At 40.5% G+C, this 17,406-nt stretch overlaps 1 protein-coding gene across 1 annotated transcript in view; it reads left to right on the forward strand.

The window, feature by feature from the left end:
* GRK5 (G protein-coupled receptor kinase 5) overlaps positions 1-17,406 on the forward strand; it is a 336,045-nt gene that overhangs the window by 267,202 nt on the left and 51,437 nt on the right. The window contains exons 5-7 of the mRNA XM_044665627.1: positions 3,377-3,477; positions 10,129-10,221; positions 17,000-17,063. Of these exons, the coding sequence (XP_044521562.1) occupies positions 3,377-3,477; positions 10,129-10,221; positions 17,000-17,063 (258 nt within the window). The remainder of the gene's footprint in view (positions 1-3,376; positions 3,478-10,128; positions 10,222-16,999; positions 17,064-17,406) is intronic.

Consider the following 17,406-nt stretch of genomic DNA (forward strand, 5'->3'; position numbering starts at 1 on the left):
TATTAATGTTGCACTAAGATTTTTGGGAAATCCTATATTTTCAAGGAGATTATATATATATATATATATATATGTAGGACCTAATAAAAGAAGTGAGAAAAAGACTCAGGACAGACCCTCAAGTTACACCCAGAATTAGGGGATATGTCAGAGATAAATAAATAGATGACAGGGCATTTGTTAAGCACTTACTATGTGCCAAGCACTATGCTAATTTCTGAGGATACAAAAATAAAAAAATAAAAACAATCTCTGTTTCTTAGAAGTTTACATTGTAATAGAGAAGACAGAACAAACTGGAAAGTTGAGGTCAGAGGAAGGAAGAAGGGTACTTAAGTGGGGACTAGGCCACAGGGTACAGGCAGTATAAATCCCAGCAAGACTGAAAACAATATGGCTGGAGCTACTCATGATGTGGAGATTCCAGGTAGCAACTCACCACTGAATAGACCTCAGGGTGGAGTTATCCCTCAGGGACCAGGCAGTCAGTGTGTAAGTGGAACAGACCAGAGAGGGATCCAAGAATGAGCTGAAAGTAGATGAAGTAATGGATGATGATCAAGCAAAGGAGGCTGAGGAGTAGATAGAGAACCAGGAAAGGAGAGAGTATCCAAGAAGAGTGGGAAAGTTACCCATCAGAAGAGTCCAGTGTTACCAAGAAATATTCAAGGAAATAGGGATCACTTTTGAGCTGTGCAGTTCAAGGAAGTTACTTTGCAAAAGCTAAACCTGAGTTGGGTCTTGAAGACAGTGAAAGATGTCAAAGGCAGGGATTGAAGAGGAAGAGTCTAATCTAGGCATGGTAGATGCCATATGCAAATGCTTGAAGGTGAGGGAGGATGAGATGACACTAGGAAGACCACAAGTAACCCAGTTTGTCTGAACAGGGGGGTTTTTGTCTTAAAGGGACCCTTTGGGCAGTCTGGTGAAACTTATGGATGTAGCCTCAGAATAATGCTTTTAAATGCATAAAATGAAATACATGCGATTACAAAGGAAAACAATTATTCTGGAATACAATTATCAAAATATTTAAAACACAAATAAGTTCACAGAGCTGAGGATGAGAATTCCTCATCTAAATAATGGATTGCAAGAAAATGACTGGTGAAAAATTCTAGGAAGAAAGAATGAAGCTTGCTGAGCTCTTTGCTGAGCAGTGAGCAAGGGATGGTGGTGACATCCCAGTGACTCATCTATAAGAGCTTTATTTTCAGCTAGTTCAAAAGGTGACTTGAGACACCAATCCCTTTCCTATATACAGTTTCCATTCTTCAGCCTTCTGTCCAAGGACCCAACCAGCAGCATGGGAGATGCTTTTTCTGCCTCCGCAGTTTCAGGCCTGAGGGAGAGTGATGGTTTCAAAAGGTCTGAGCTCAGTTTCAGGTCCCAGGCAGGATAGGGTCTAGAGATCAGCAACTTAGGTCACCAGAACCATTTCCTGACTGAATGGAGAATATGAGGGGTTCGGGACTCTACAGTCAGAAAAGAAATTAGTTAATGAATGGCACTGGGATCACTCCACCTACACTCTTTTCTCTTTTCCTGGATTTCCCTCAGGACCATCTACTAAACTCTTCCCCAGTCCTTAAATTCTGGAAAGACTCCAGATGACTTAGGCCTCTGATGGCCTTTTTCTACCGCCCTCAGAACTTCTTACTTCAGAGTGTGAATAAGTGGAAAGAGATTTGGAATCTATTATTGTCTCAGCCACAAACTCATTGTGTGACCTCGGGCAAATAACTTGACCCCTGTAGATTTTAGTCTCCTAATCTTCAGAGGTAGGGAAAGAAAGGGAAGGTGTGACACATTGCTTCTGTTGAAGCTCCTCACCATGGAAAGTCTCTAGGGAGGTAGGGTGGTAGGAAAGCAAAGGGTTTTCAGTTAGGACTACAGGAAATGGAAGATGAGCCCTTATTTCATTTACAGAGAAAATGCATAGTTTACACAACTGGATATTCCTGCAAACACAAAAATCAAAATTCCCCAATGACACCCCCAAGTGGGCTTCAGCATTATAATCAGTGCAATATTCACATTTCAATAGCCTGGAACTGAAAGGAAATTGTTCAGATGAAATCAGCATTCTTTGGGGATAGAAATTTGTCTGTGTTTCACCCTCCCACCCCAATTATCACTCTTAATATATTAAAAGAGCTGATTATGTCATTGCCCATGAGTCAGCTTCTTCAAACATCTGGATGAGAGTAAATAATTGGGGCTCCCGCTTCTCCCCCAGCCTGGCTCCATCAACCATTGGCAGCACCCAAGAACTATTTCAAGGGTAAAGTAGGGGATTTACTTAAGGTCACACAGTTAAAAAGCAGTGGAGTCATGACAAGAATCCAGTCCTCTCTAGCACCAACATAAGGCTTTTTCCAATTTAACCTGGACGTTACCGGTGGCATCTAAAAGCTGAAATCATATTCGTTTCCTCTTTTGGGAAGCACCTGGACTATTCTTTTTAAAACTCACATCAGATGACTCAGCCCAAAATAATGTTAAAGCATAATTCCTTATATTTATACCAAAAATGTGCCCCCTTTCAAAGCATGGTTATATTACCTCCTTTGGTCTCCCAAAAATCTTGTAGGAGAAGTTGGATACAGATCATTGTCTCAGCTTTATAGATGAAGAAACTGAGACTATAGTTAATTCACACATAGGATCACAAATCTAAAACTAGAAGGGACCTGAGAGATCATCTAGTCCACCCCCTTTATTTTACGACTTAAGAAACTGAGCCCAAGGAAGTTAACTAATCTACCCAATTTAAACTAAGATCTTCTGCCTCAAGAGCCAAAGTTCCCTATTGCCTCAATGTACTAAATAATTTCAATATTTATTAGGCTCCTACTGTATGCAAGGTAGTATGGTAGGAGCTAGAGAGACAAAGTAGTTCCCTGCCTTAAAGGAGTTTATGTTCTCTTGAGGAGATACAAATACAAATACAAGAGAGAAAAGGAGAAATCAGGTAAAATTCTCTAGGTAAATTATTAACGGGCAGAATCAGGGAAGGTTTCATAGATGAGGCAGCACCTGACCTGAGCCTTAAATAAAGAGAAGGCTTCTGGATAGAAGAGATGACTTCTAGCTGAGAGATCTTCCCATGATGCCCTCCAAAAACTTTTGCAGGCCAACTGAGGCCTAGAAGTAGATCCAATTTAGAATGTGGAAAGAAGGAGGGAAGGAGACAGTGAAAGGTAGGCACTATGAGGTAGGAATCCCAATAATCATGCCCTTTTTGTACAGATCAGACCCCAAGACTTGCTGATGGTCTTTGGACCTCTATGTGAAATTCTTGTCTCCAGGAAACCTACTCCTCCCATTGCTTCCCTCCACCAACCTCTCTCCTTCATTTTCTCTTTAAAAACAGTCCCCAGCGTATGTCACTGAAGTCAGCCAAGACCTGATCCACCAAACAGAGGAGAAACTTGAACTGAGACCCTGCAAAGAACTCTTTTCACACTGTGCAAAGTAAGTACTCCCTGTTGGCCCCTTCCCCCCACCCCAACTTTGCTCCCTCCTCTCAACTCCATCATTCACCTCTTTTTTAAGTAGCTAGGGAAACCAAAGATCGCCAGCAACTTGGAGACCTTAAGCCTGGTAAAATGCCATGCACGTAGCAAGAGGGTAGCGTGAGCAGAGAGCTGGGGAGAGGGATTCCGTGTCTGGAGATGAGATGAAGTTCAGGCTGCCTCAGATATGCCATGTCAAGTGAGGACGCTTCCACGGGCATGAATGAGAAGAAGCATTTCTATTCCGTTCTAGAGTGGGGCACCCTTTGGCATTTGGTGTCTCAGGTATTCACCATTTGCTTGTGCCAGCCAAGCAGACCAGCCGTAGACTTCACACTATATGAAAAGAGATATGAAGGTGGCAAGTCCAAAGAAAACATCTCTGTTTCAAAGCGTATAAAAATTAAGTGGCTCTACAGTCCATTTCGACAGAGGAATGTGCAAAGTTTGCTCTGCCTGGTTTTTCCAGAAAACCTTCAATGGGATGGAGTTTCTCTTTCCCTCCTCCTTCCCCCAGCCTCCTCCTCAGTACTTCAAAAGCCATCAGTCTTTCCTACATCGAGAGAAGGAGCTCTTTCTTTGCATTATTTCATTTCTTTGTCTGCTAAGAAGCGTGTTGCCTTAGAGAGGGCAACTCTACCAGGCTGCTCCCCAGATGGAGCCAAAGACGCGTTTTGCATTCCAAACACTGAACTAGTTTGCTTGAAGCCAGGTGTTCTAAACTGTGTGTGTGTGTGTGTGTGTGTGTGTGTGTGTGTGTGTGTGTGCCCGCACATACTCGAGCACTCACTCATGAGCATACATAAACACACATTCCCTCAAAGCCCCAAAAGGCAGGATTGTCCTGGATGGGCTCAGACCCGCAGTCTGAGCACATTTTGTTCTCTCACATGATGTAATGGGGTTTGAAGAGACAGCCTTGATGTCATTCTCCTTTCTGGCTCCTACCCTAGACGTCTGTGCGTCCAGCTACTCTCCACCCTGGTGGGGCTACAGCCTGACAAAGGCCCCCCGCTGCCATTCTCTGATCACTAGTACTTTGCCATTCCCCTCTCTCTGCCTCTGAGCACAGTGTAAGGAGGCTCTAACCTAAAAGGGAGAGGCAGCCAGGTAGCTCAGTGGATAGAGCATTGGGTCTAGAACACTGAACTCAGGAAGACCTGAATTCAAATCCAACCTCAGACACTTACTAGCTCTGTGACCCTGGGCAAATCACTTAAACCTCTGTTTGCCTCAATCCACTGGAGAAAGAAATGGCAAACCACTCCAGTATTTTTGCCAAGAAAACCTCATGGACAGTATTAACATGCTATGGTCCACAGGGTCACTGAAGAGTCAGACACGACGAACTGGCCGAGCAACAGCAATACGATAGGTCCTCCAGACAGTGACACTTCTAGAGCTGACCTTTTCTAAGTAGGGAGGACTTAGAGGTTGGTTAGGGACGTGGTTATTGTAGGAGAGCAGGAAAAAAATCCAAAAAACCGCAGCGTCTCCCAGCACGATGACTTTAGGGCATTGCCCAGTCAATGGGGTTGGTTGGCCAACACACTTATGTGAATCTAGACGAGGTGTGTGAAGGGCCAAGAACTGGAGAAAGGGAGTGATTAGGGATTTCATGGCCTGGAAATGTAGAAGAGCTGGGGGCGTCAAGGATCAAAGTTTTGTTTGGATTTTAAAGAGGTGAATTAGTGTACTGGGAAATGGTTCAATGAAATGAAGTGTATCAGTTCCTCAGGCAGGAAAGGGCTGTAGTCTACACAGATGCTATGTGCGACTTATTGTAATGAGGGTGATGTGAACTTGTTTTTGGTGGTGGTTCTGAAATACACCATTGGAAAAACATCTGCAAACTCTGTCATAGTGTATGAATCTAAACTCTCACTCTCTGTCTCTGTCTCTCCCCCTCCCTATCTCCCTCTCTCTCTGACTCTCTGTCTCTGTCTCTCTCTCACTCTTTCTCCCTTTCTCTCCCTCTCCCTTTCCCTCTCTGTTTCCTTTTCCTTCTCCCTCTTCCTCTCTGTCTCCATCTGTCTGTCTCTCTTTCTCCCTTTCTGCCACCCTCTCTGTCTCCTTCTCTGTCTCTGTCTCTCTCTTTTTCCCCTTCCCTCTTTCTGCCTCTGTCTCTGCTCTCTCTCTCTCTCTCTCTCCCTCTCTCCCCTCTCCCTTTCTCCCTCTCTCCCTCTCTCTCACACTCTCTCCCTGTCTCCCTGCCTCTCTCTCTCTCCACATACACACACATATATTCATACACACATATGTACATATAATTCCTGTACACGTACATTTTACCCTCCCTTTACCTCAGCCAAAGTCAGCTATGAGAGCTCTGGATATCTGGGGCCCTAGGTACAAATGGGCCGGTGGCAAAAAGCTAGCTTATAAACTAAAGGTAGGAGGGAGAAGGAGAGTATTGGCAGAAGTCTTGGGTAAGCTGCAGCCTCACCAGGGTGAAGAATAACTGGATGCAAAGAGAAGAGTGGGGTGGAAGCCAGAGTGGAGAATGACATCAGGGCCCATTTCCCTAATCTCCATTACGTCATCCAGGGCAGGACAAAATGTGCTCAAATAAACAGAGGTCTCTAGTCTGTTTGAAACAATCATGCTTTTGGGAAGTTTGGGAGGGGGAGAGAGAGAGAGAGAGAGAGAGAGAGAGAGAGAGAGAGATTTGATTTATAACACCTGGCCTGAAACAAGCTAATTCACTATTTGGGATGAAAACTGAATATGTAACCAAGCATTTATACACTATTTGTAATGTTATAACTATGCCCTTAAGTGTGTGACTCTTGCTTCTGAATATGGATGAATAAACACCAAATATTCATGATGAAATTCAAGCAGAAGAATGTACACACACATATACACATAATAGTATTATATGTTGAGAGCTAGAAGTGACCTTAAAGATCATCTATCTAATCCAACCATCTCAGTCTTACAGATAAAGAAACTGAGCCCCCCCCCCAAGTAATAAAGTGACTTCACCACTAACACAAAGAAGTAATAGTCAAACTATGTATCATATGGGTATACTATTTGACAAATGCCATCCACTCTGCACCTTTCTTTTTCTGGATGACCCCTTTGGGTTGACCTCATTTAAAGTTGATTCTCTTTAAAAAGGACCGCTGAAACAGACTTCCCAGTATATATTGCCTAGAGAGACATTCCAATTAATAACCATTTTCTCCCCCTAGGCTAAGCCCATTATATAGTTTTCATCAGCACTTGTTCATAGAGAAACGGTCATACCACTGTCCATCTGAGATATGGATCTAATCATCTAATTCAGAATTCACCAGGCCATTATTTCCCCAATATAAATTCTCTACCTTTAAGAACATGGCAGACTCTGTCCTTGCCTAGTTGGGTGGCAGAAGCAAGCAGTATAAATACATGACTTGGACCAATCTCCTACAGGCCAAGGAAGCCAAGGTTAGCATAGAATTCATTCTCCTAGCTCCTCCATCTCTTGAATTTCCCAGAAACCTCCATGGCTATCTGATTTGTACATGTGTACAGTTGTTAGTGAATTGCCACACATCTTCCCCTCTTAGCTTTTGCATAGCTAGCCTCATTTTTTGTATAAAACATGTCTATCTGCTGTACCCTCTCTATCATAGACATTCAATTATATTCTTCCACTTGGACTATTTTTGCCTTCTCTTGTCACCCTCCCAACCCCAACCATTAATTTTTTAAATTTTAAATCAATTTATTTATTTAATTAATTTAGAATATTTTTCCTTGGTTACATGGTTCGTATTCTTTCCCTCCCATCCTCCTCCCCCCTCCTGTAATCAATGAGCAATTCAACTGGGTTTTACATGCATCATTGATTAAGACCTATTTCCATATTATTAATATTTGTAATAGAGTAATCATTTAGAGTCTACATCCCTAATCATATCCCCATCAAACCACGTGATCAAAGAAATGTTTTTCTTCTGGGTTTCTACTCCCACAGTTCTTTCTCTGGGAGTAGATAGCATTCTTTCTTATAAGTCCCTCAGAATTGTCCTGGATCATTGCATTGCTGCTAGTACAGAAGTCCATTACATTTGATTTTACCACAGTGTATCAGTATCTGTGTACAATGTTCTCCTGGTTCTGCTCCTTTCACTCTGCATCAATTGGAGGTCTTTCCAGTTCACATGGAATTCCTCCAGTTCATTATTCCTTTGAGCACAATAGTATTCCATCACCATCAGAAACCACAATTTGTTCACCCATTCCCCAATTGATGGACATCCCCTCATTTTCCAATTTTTTGCCACTACAAAGAGTGTGGCTATAAATATTTTTGTACATGTATTTTTCCTTATTATTTCTTTAGGGTACAAACCTAGCAGTGGTATGGCTGGGTCAAAGGGCAGGCAGTCATTTAAAGCCCTTTGGGCATAATTCCAAATTGCCTTCCAGAATCCAACCTCAACTATTATTATCCAAACTAAACTTCTCATTCTTTATTCCTTGAACCTCTAAAACTTCAGTATGTTTACTTCTCTTTCCTTATGCCTGGAATGTCTTCTCTCCCCCTTTTCATTCATTAAGTCTTCCATCCTTTAAAGTCTTGCTGAAATACCACCTCCTCTATGAAGTCTTCCCTGATGCCCCTATTGGTAATAATCTTTTACTTCATGGCTCACAAAGTACTTTATTTTGTAATTTGCTAATGTTCTTACAATATTATATGTCAGAGCTACTTTTTTAATGCTTTCCCCTAAAAATAATGACTGCTGACTTTTAAAAAAATTCTTACCTTCTGCCTTAGAATTGATACTGAGTATCAGTTCAAAGACAGAAGAGTGGTAAAGTCTAGGTAACTGGGGTTGAGTGACTTGCTGGGGTCTTAAAGCTAGGAGATTGCTGACTTTTATAAGGCACTTAAAAGCTTTCAATGTCAAAAACAAGCTTTTATTAAGTGTTAACTATCTGATAGGCATTGTGCTAAGTGCTAGTGATACAAACATAAATAAAAAGAAAAATAAACCCTGCCCTCAAGGAGCACGCAATCTAATGGGGGGAAACAGCACATAAAAGAGAGCTAAAAAGTCTAGGTATGGGGGAGGTTGCCAAGGGCACTCCTGGTGGGGATGAAATCTGATGAGTGAGAAGAAGAGCTGAGAGACAGAGCATGAAGGATGACCAGACTGAGCCCTTCCTTAACATGGATGTTCCAGAAGGAACTTGCTGATGAGAGAAGGGAACTGCAGGGATAAATAGATGTTCGAGAATGAGAAGGCTGCTAAGGCATGTGGATAAAGTCCAGACATCTGGAAGCAAACAGGAGAGACTTCACATACATTATTTCCTTTGATTCACTTCTTAAACTGTAAAGTCCTGGATGACAAGCACCATTTAGAATCCAAATTTAGTATCATTCTAGTGCCCAATACCCAGTAGGTGCTTAATATGTTGGTTGTTTTCTTATATATTTATATATTCTCATCCCTCTTGCCTCAAAGATGCCTCTTGCCCTCTGTATGTAAAAAAATGGAAAAAAAAAGCCTGTGCATTGGTATGGCCATTTCCACTCTGCCATGCACATCTGAAAATTGTTCCTAAACCAACAGTTTCAAGTGCTTTGAGCAAAGTCCACCAGCTGCTGTTTTGCCTCTCAAACAGTCAACCCCCTATCTTTGTTCAAAGAGTACCATCTTGTTCTGCCTGTCTTAGCTATCTGACTACCACTGGTTCATATTTGAGGTGGGGCTTCAGAGTATCCTCAAGGTCTTTAAGGTGTTGATTCTGTGTGCTTTGTGAGGATCTTGCTTCAATCCACCACCAGTCCTAGCACCAAGCATTATCTTTAAATACACATTTATTAAATACACAATTCAAAAGAAGGCCTTAATCCCAGTAGAGAAATACTAAGAGTTGTATTTCTTCTATCTGCAGAAATAGTATTTTTTTTTCTATCTGCAACAATTTGCTCCCCAAGCAGTGCTGCATTTTCTTGAGAATTCTCCCTGTCCCCAGTGGTTGTGATCCTCTAAACCAGTGGTTCCCAAAATTTTTTGGCCTACCGCCCCCTTTCCAGAAAAAATATTACTTAGCCCCCTGGAAATTTTTTTTTAATTTTAATAGCAATTAATAGGAAAGATAAATGCACCTGTGGCCATCACCGCCTCCCTGGATCACTGCAGCACCCACCAGGGGGCGGTAGCGCCCACATTGGGAATCATTGCTCTAAACTCTTCTCAGTGTTGACACATGTACAGACAAATCTCAGTGTCAGCCATGAGTACATTTCCATGTGCTGTTATTAACCTCTGGTCAGGTCTGTTCCATAAGATTTCAGGAGTATACAGTAGATTTAGAATCAATTGACTTGAGTTTGAATCCAGACTTTGCCACTAGCTGTCTGTATAAATTTGGACAAGACATTCACCTCATTCAGCCTCAGTTTTTTCATCTGCAAAATGGAAGAAGTGGACTAGATCATCATAAAGTCCCCTCATACCTGTAAATCACTGTCCCTGTTTATTTGCTTCCCCCAAACATGTCACTAGATCAGCTTCCTGCAAATTAAAATACTTAAATTGACTCCAACCTACTGTAAGCTCTGGATGATAAAATGTGTGTCTTTTTTCATCTGAGATAGATCTGTCCTGGACTACCTAAGTGGAGAACCATTTCAAGAATACCTGGAGAGCATGTATTTTGACAGATTTCTCCAGTGGAAGTGGTTGGAAAGGTAAGTCTCAGTTCTAGAGCATATGGGAGGGTGTATGCATGTGTTTATGTGTGCTCACACATATTATATGTGGGACATTTGAGAATCCAATAGGAAATCAAATCATAGAATCATGTTCTTTGATTTTACAAATATATTAATACTTTGCATATGAATCATGCTTGTTGTACAATGGGAAGAATGCTGCCTCTGGAGATGGAGGACCTGGACCCGAATGCCACCTCTGACTCATCTTTGAGACCTTGAGTCTATTTAAGTCACTTAAAATCCTCAGTTTTCTCATTTGCAAAATGAGAGGGTTAGACTAGATGAGCTCCAAGATTTTTTCTAGTTCTAAAGTTCTTTGATTCTGTAAATTTGGTACTGCTAGAGAAGTGAGTCCCAGGAAACTAGAGCTCCCCTAAAATCACATGGTATCAGTTGATGGTAGAGTCAGGGTGAGATCCTAGACCTTCTCATTCCCAGACCAGTGCTCCTTCCTTCATAACCTGCTGTGTAGTTCTTGTGTTAATGTGATACGCAGCTAAATCCTTGACAGGTTAAGCAAGATCAGTCATGCAGTAGAAGAGACAGAACATAACATGAATTCCTTTTGCCAGAGGACACAGGGCAAGAAGAAAGCTTCCTGAGATGACTGTTTCATTGCATAAAGCCTGGGTACTTGGTGTACACTGGAGGCCACTGAGACCAATCAGTAATTTGAACTCACTGTGGTCATGGAGCAAAGAAGGCTGAGGATGAAGTGTTCTCGGTTCAGCATCCATCTTCCCTTCCTGCTGTCTTGTTTGTGTAAACACCAAAGCTGGCCACTTTCTTCTGAAGAAACACTTCTAAAGCTGTTATGATTGGCAACTCTTGACTTTTGAAATCTTATTTAACCCCTTATTCCTTCTCTCCCCTGCAACCTCTGCCTTTGTTAAAAGTGTTATAGAGACAATATTCTCTCTTTTCTTTAGCATTCCTATTTTACCTTCATCTCCACCTTTAAAAAGCATGTTAGGGGGCAGCGTGGGGGAGAGAGGGTAGCCTTATTACTGTGTTGCCTTGGGTGATGTAGCCTTGGTCTGATCAGTTCCGTGGATAAGAACTGATGAAGCCAAGATCAAGGATTCAATCCCTATGTCAAACAAGTTAGCTTTCCCATTCCCTTGCCCCAGCCAAAATTCTTACCAGTATGTCCCATCCCTTCCAAGAGAGTCTGAGAGTATGGATGATGGGTCAGTCCAAATCTATCCTCTCTACTGGAAAAACAATTGAAGACATGTGTGGCAAAGGAGATGGCTCCATGAAGTATTCTCTGTAGCTAAAAGAGAGCACATTGTACTGGATAAATATTTAAAGAAGCCACAGGGTATATAGGAAGGCAGCATGGTGTAATGGAAGGAGCCTAAGATCTGGAACCAGAAGGCTTGGATTTGATTTCCCATTCTGTCACCTCTTGTTCTTGTGATCTGGAGAAAAGTCCGTTAAGCTTTCTGAGATGCCATTTTCTCATTTGTAAAACAAAGATAATTTAATACAAGCATTGCTTATCTCATAGCGTTATAATAAGGATCAAATGAGATAATTTATCATTATGATACTTTCTAACTATTGATTGCTATGCAAATAAACTATTGTTATTAATGAAAAGAAACCAGGACTCAAAAATCAAAGGGTCTGGGTTTTAGAGGCAGTGATGAGAAAATGCTGTATTTAGAATCAGAAAACTTGGATTTGAATCCTAGCTTTGCAATTTATTTTTTGAGTTACACTGCACAGGGTTCTTAACTCTGCTAGATCATAGTTTCCTCATCTGAAAAATACGAGGGTGGGAATAGATGACCCCCAAGGTCCCTCCCATCTCTAAATCTAAAATCTTCATCCTATCTCTGTCACTCACTAATTGCGTCCTGGGATTAATCACTGCTCCTCTTTGGACTTCATCTGTAAGGCAGTTGGACCCGATGGAAGTCGCCTTTCAGCTGGGACATTCTGCCTTCTGTGATTGGTGCTCTGAGTCATATTATGGACCTGTTTTATAGTCCTTACCTACATCACCTAGTAATACATCTTCAATATTTTAAAAGACCCATGACTTTATCTATGTGGGTAGTCCCCTACTGACACAGGTGACTGCAATTACACCCTCCCCCCAATCTCACCAGTGTCTTAGTCAATGGTTTGTATAAGTCACTGTGGCCAGAAAATATCATTTCCCTGGTGACCAGCCTTCTGGGAATGAGCCTCTCCAAACTTGGTTCTTTGATCAAAAATTGAGTGTCTTTCATTGAGTTCTGAAACCTTTCTACTTAGGAAGGGCCTGCTACAACTTGTGCTGTGCTGGGGTAGCCTTCAAGAACATGAGGTCATCTCAATGCCATGATGAAACAGGGAAAAAGGACTTTAGTAAGCCAGTAACGCAGGATAATAAAGTATTACCATACCTGGGTGTTTTGAGGTTCATAAAGGGACCATGCCATCATCCAAATGGAACTGGGAGTGTTACAACAATTATCTTCTCTATTGTGTTGGGCCCTTGTTGTAGCAGATCCAATTAGTCCCCATGTCTCCTGAGTAGCATGTTATTTTCTTTCTAAACATTTTTATTATGAACTAAAAAATCATCAACAAATAGGAACATTTCCACACACTAAGAAGACCAAAGGATAAAAGGAGAGAACTGTATACGAAAAACTTGATCTTTTCTTAATGGCTTTAATTACACCATAAAAATCCACTGGTATTAGTGAAAATAAGATTAGGAGGAAAGAATTCTTTCTTTTAGTGTATACCTGGATTTAGGGAGCAGGCTGGAATTGTTCCTTTGAATCAGCCAGGGCTCCATCTGTATTTGAAGGATCCCTCCTCAGTTTTCTCCTAACACTTAGCGTGAACTTCTTTTTTTCATTTATTAACTAATTTACATTACTGTTATTCACATGGGTCTTCTCTCTTCTAGATTACTAGTTTCTTGAAGGTTAAGTGTCTGATTCCATCTTGTACCATTAGCGTTTAACACAATGCTTACCTATGTTGGGGCAATGGGAAGTTAGGAAATAGAAATAGACCTGGATTTGGAATCAGAGGAGATCCAGGTTTAAATATTGATTCTATTATCTACTACCTGAGCAACCTTTTGCAAGTCTCTGTATCTCTGACTAGATCAGAGGTTTTCAAACTTTTGGGACTTAGGAACCCTTTACTTTCTTAAATGTCATTGAGAGTCCCAAAGAGCTTTTTCTTTGATGTGTCACGTTTATTGATATTTACTGTATTAGAAATTAAAACTGATACATTTTAAAATATTATTAATTCATTTAAAATAAAACCCCATTATGTTTTTAAATAATAAGATATTTTTATGGAAAACAACTCTATTTTCCAAAACAGAAAAATTTAGTTAGAAAAATAGCATTATATTACATATTTTTGCAAATCTCTTTAATGCCTGACTTAATCAAAGCCAGCTGTATTCTCATATCTGCTTCTGCATTCAATCTGTTGTGATATGTTGTTTTGGTTGAAGTATATGAAGAAATTCTGGCCTCAGATATGAAGTTGGAAGAGGGAGGAGTATTTTAAAAGGAAAATAATGCCTTGATATTATGAAAATAGTTTTGATCTCACAGACTCCCAAGAGAGTTCTGGAGATCCCCAAACTTTGAGAAACCCTAGACTAGCTGTTCTCTAATGTCCCTTCTAGGGCTATTGCTCTATATTAAGCTATGATCTATATTAAGCCTGTTAAGTGAATGAACGAACAATTCCCAAAGAGTTAGAACTTGAGAATCGGATCATTTGCCCTATATTACTTGTAGGTTCTTGCCCAGTTAATGTTTCTGCACTTCAGTGTTAAAGGGCTTTTTCTACCCCCAAGGTTAACCAAGAAATTCCTTTAAAATTGTATTACACTCCTCCACTAGCAGTTGAGTTCTGTGGTAATGTAGAGTTACTGTTTGTTCTTCTTATATCATAAACTGTTAGGGCTGGTAAACCTTGATGTGGTTTGGAATAGAGCTAAGTAGGAAAAGCTTCTAAAACTTAAGTGTAGAATGCATGCTGATAGCATGTTCATAAGGCATGAAAGAAGCCTTCTGGCTGATTATTTGCATAAGAAAGATTTAGAGGAGTGTGGATTCTTGCAGAGTAGGCAATTGTTTCATACTAATCTGGACTAAGCTCTAGGGCTTCAGCAAATAAATCAAGTTACAGACTCTTACAGTTGGAAGGATCTTTAGACCAGAGAATGCTAGAGCAACCTTTAGAGGCCATCTTACTCAGTTCCCTTCTCTTACAGAGGAGCTCACTGAGACACCAGGAGATGAAAGATCACAAAATGCCTTCCTGGCTGAGCCAAGACCAGAACCCAGGTCTCCTAACTCTTTGTCTAGAATTCCTTTGATTATACCACATGTCCCTCTGAACATCTACGAGAGCACATCTACAACAAACTTGATAAATGCTAAATAGACTTCCCAGAAATGAAATTGGGTTTTGCAAGGAAGTTCTGTAAGGAGAATAGCTTGATGTCCCTGTAGCATAATTTCTAGTGAAATCAAAATATTAGCATGCAGTATAACCTTTCAGCTTGCTCAAGGGAGACACTGACCTAATGGACCATTTTTCCATCAGGTATGATTTCAAATGAATGTTGTGAACCTTTCTAGAATTGGTCTAGTTTCTCGAATCAGTTCAAGTCATACTCTGATTAAGTAAATTGGTAAAAGACTAGGCTTTATTATGAGAGTAGCCTCAATATAAAATTCTGCATTTAATCTTTTAAAAAAGACAGGGATGGCATTATTGTAGCTGATAATCTGTATATTGAGGCAGCAAGATGGCTCAGTAGATCGTCACTGGACAAATATCAATTCAAGAATACCTGTGTTCACAATACACAGTACTGACTCTAAGACAGAAGGTTAGATTTAAAATAAAAACAAAAACAATTATTAAGAACACCCGAGTTCAAATCCAGGCTCAGACATTTAGTAGCTATGTGATCCTGGCCAAGCTGTTTAGTCTCTATTTGCCTTAATCCACTGAGGAAGGAAATGGCAAACCATTCTAGTATCCTTCCTGAGAAAGCCCAATGAATGGTATTGTCCATGGGGTCACAAAAGTCAGACATGACTGAACAATTGAACAACAAAAATCTATGTATTCTCAAGTCTTCAGACCTGTGTTCTCAGAATGTTTGCATTCACAAAAGCCACTCAGGGCTTTGGTACTGAGGGCAGCATAGAAAATATTGTGCTCCCCTTCTTCTGACAATTTGATCTCAAGTAGAATTGAGGACAAGAACTTACATTTATGTAATATTTCCAGGTTTCCTAAGTGCTTTCCTTAGAACATCCTTGTGAGGCAGGCAGGGTAAGTTCATTTTACAGAAGAGGAAATGGAGGTTCAGAGATGGTAAGTGAATTTCCCAAAGTCATTTAGCTAGTAGAATGGAGAAGCCAGCATTCCAACCCAGGTCTCTGAGCTCCAACTCCAAAAATATGTGTCTCTATGCCAGAGGTATCAAACATGAAGAGCACAGGCTCTATATGACCCACAATCCTCCTGAGTGTAACTCAAAATGGATTAAAATATAATTGGAGGGGCAGCTGGGTAGCTCAGTGTATTGAGAGCCACGCCTAGAGACAAGAGATCCTAGGTTCAAAGCCGGCCTCAGACACTTCCCAGCTGTGTGATCCTGGACAAGTCACTTGACCCCCATTGCCCACCCTTACCACTCTTCCACCTAGGAGCCAATACACAGAAGTTTAGGGTTTAAAAAAAATAAAACATAAAAATATATGTAATTGGAAAATATTTAACAAAATAAATAAAAATACAATAAAACATAGTAATATGTGTTTTTTTTAGGTCACTATGAAGCCCATGGGAACCTTAAGTACAGTTTAGTGATCCCCATTTCCATTTCAATTTTACAGCACTGCCATATATTCTACTGCTACCCCAGTAGGTCACCTTTTTTTTTTTTTTCTAATATGATTCTGGACTTAATTTCTTTTTTTCTTTTTCTCCTCCCTGTGACATTGTCATCATTGTCACCACCCCTACCATCATCATATAGCTCACATGTATATGATGCTTTGAGGTTACAAAATACTCATTAGTTCCTCAAAACAAGCCTTTGAAGTATGGTTATTATATAAGTCCATTCTGCAGATTAGGAAAATGAGGCTCAGAGAAATTAAATGGCCTGCTCAAGGTTATCCAGCTAATATGTGGCCGAAGTTTTATCTTTGTTTATATTTTAGAGAGAACACTATACCAAAAAGTGTGTTTAAATAAGCTTCTGACTTCAGTTTTTAAACGTTTTCAATTTTTTCCTTCTGTGTTTGTGACTTGCCTTCCACAGAAGAAGAAAAGCTAAATGAATCTTTGGTTAGAATGGAAGACCTAACCCCCAGCACAAATTCTTGGCCATTATCTGAAACAACCCAAAAGAGTGATTCCCTAGTGCCCTAGGAAAACATTTGTTCTCATTTTACTAGTGATTTGTATAGAAGTCAATATAACTGTTGGGTATCAAAGATGGAAGGAACCTAAGCAATCATCTAGGCCAATTTCTCACAGTTTACAGAAGAGAAAACTAAACTCAACAGGGGTAAAGTGATCTTGCCCAAAGCCACACAACCGGTTTATGGCAAAGCTGATATTAGAACAATGTTCAATCATCATCAAAGTTTAAAATTTATAGACTTATCTTTTTTTTATTTCAAAGGCAGGAGGAAAAAATATTTTAATGCCATAAGGCCAATGTTGACTTCTTGGTTTCTTCCAGACAACCAGTGACCAAAAACACTTTCAGGCAATATCGAGTGCTAGGCAAAGGAGGCTTCGGTGAGGTAAGTGATTTCTAAGATTTGATATTAAGAATATTTGTCACTTAAAATACTTATAGTCTTGGCAGGATTTTCTGCTTCTCTTGTGTTGGGCCCCCAAATAGTTTTCTCAACCATGGTTCCCCAGATATCCTTATTCTGGGACCCCCTTGACAATTTCCACATTGGCAGTGACTTACCTTGGGGACAGGGTTTGTTACTGTGGTGGGACAAAGTTGAAGGTGAGCAGAGGATTTTGGAAATGCTAGATAAGATTATCTAAGGGTAGCTAGGTGGTATGGCGCATAGAGTGCTGGACCTGGAATCAGTAAGACTCATTTTTATAAGTTCAAATCTCAGACACAAA

The sequence above is a fragment of the Gracilinanus agilis genome, chromosome 2, assembly GCF_016433145.1.
Source record: "Gracilinanus agilis isolate LMUSP501 chromosome 2, AgileGrace, whole genome shotgun sequence".
NCBI classification, from domain to species: domain Eukaryota; kingdom Metazoa; phylum Chordata; class Mammalia; order Didelphimorphia; family Didelphidae; genus Gracilinanus; species Gracilinanus agilis.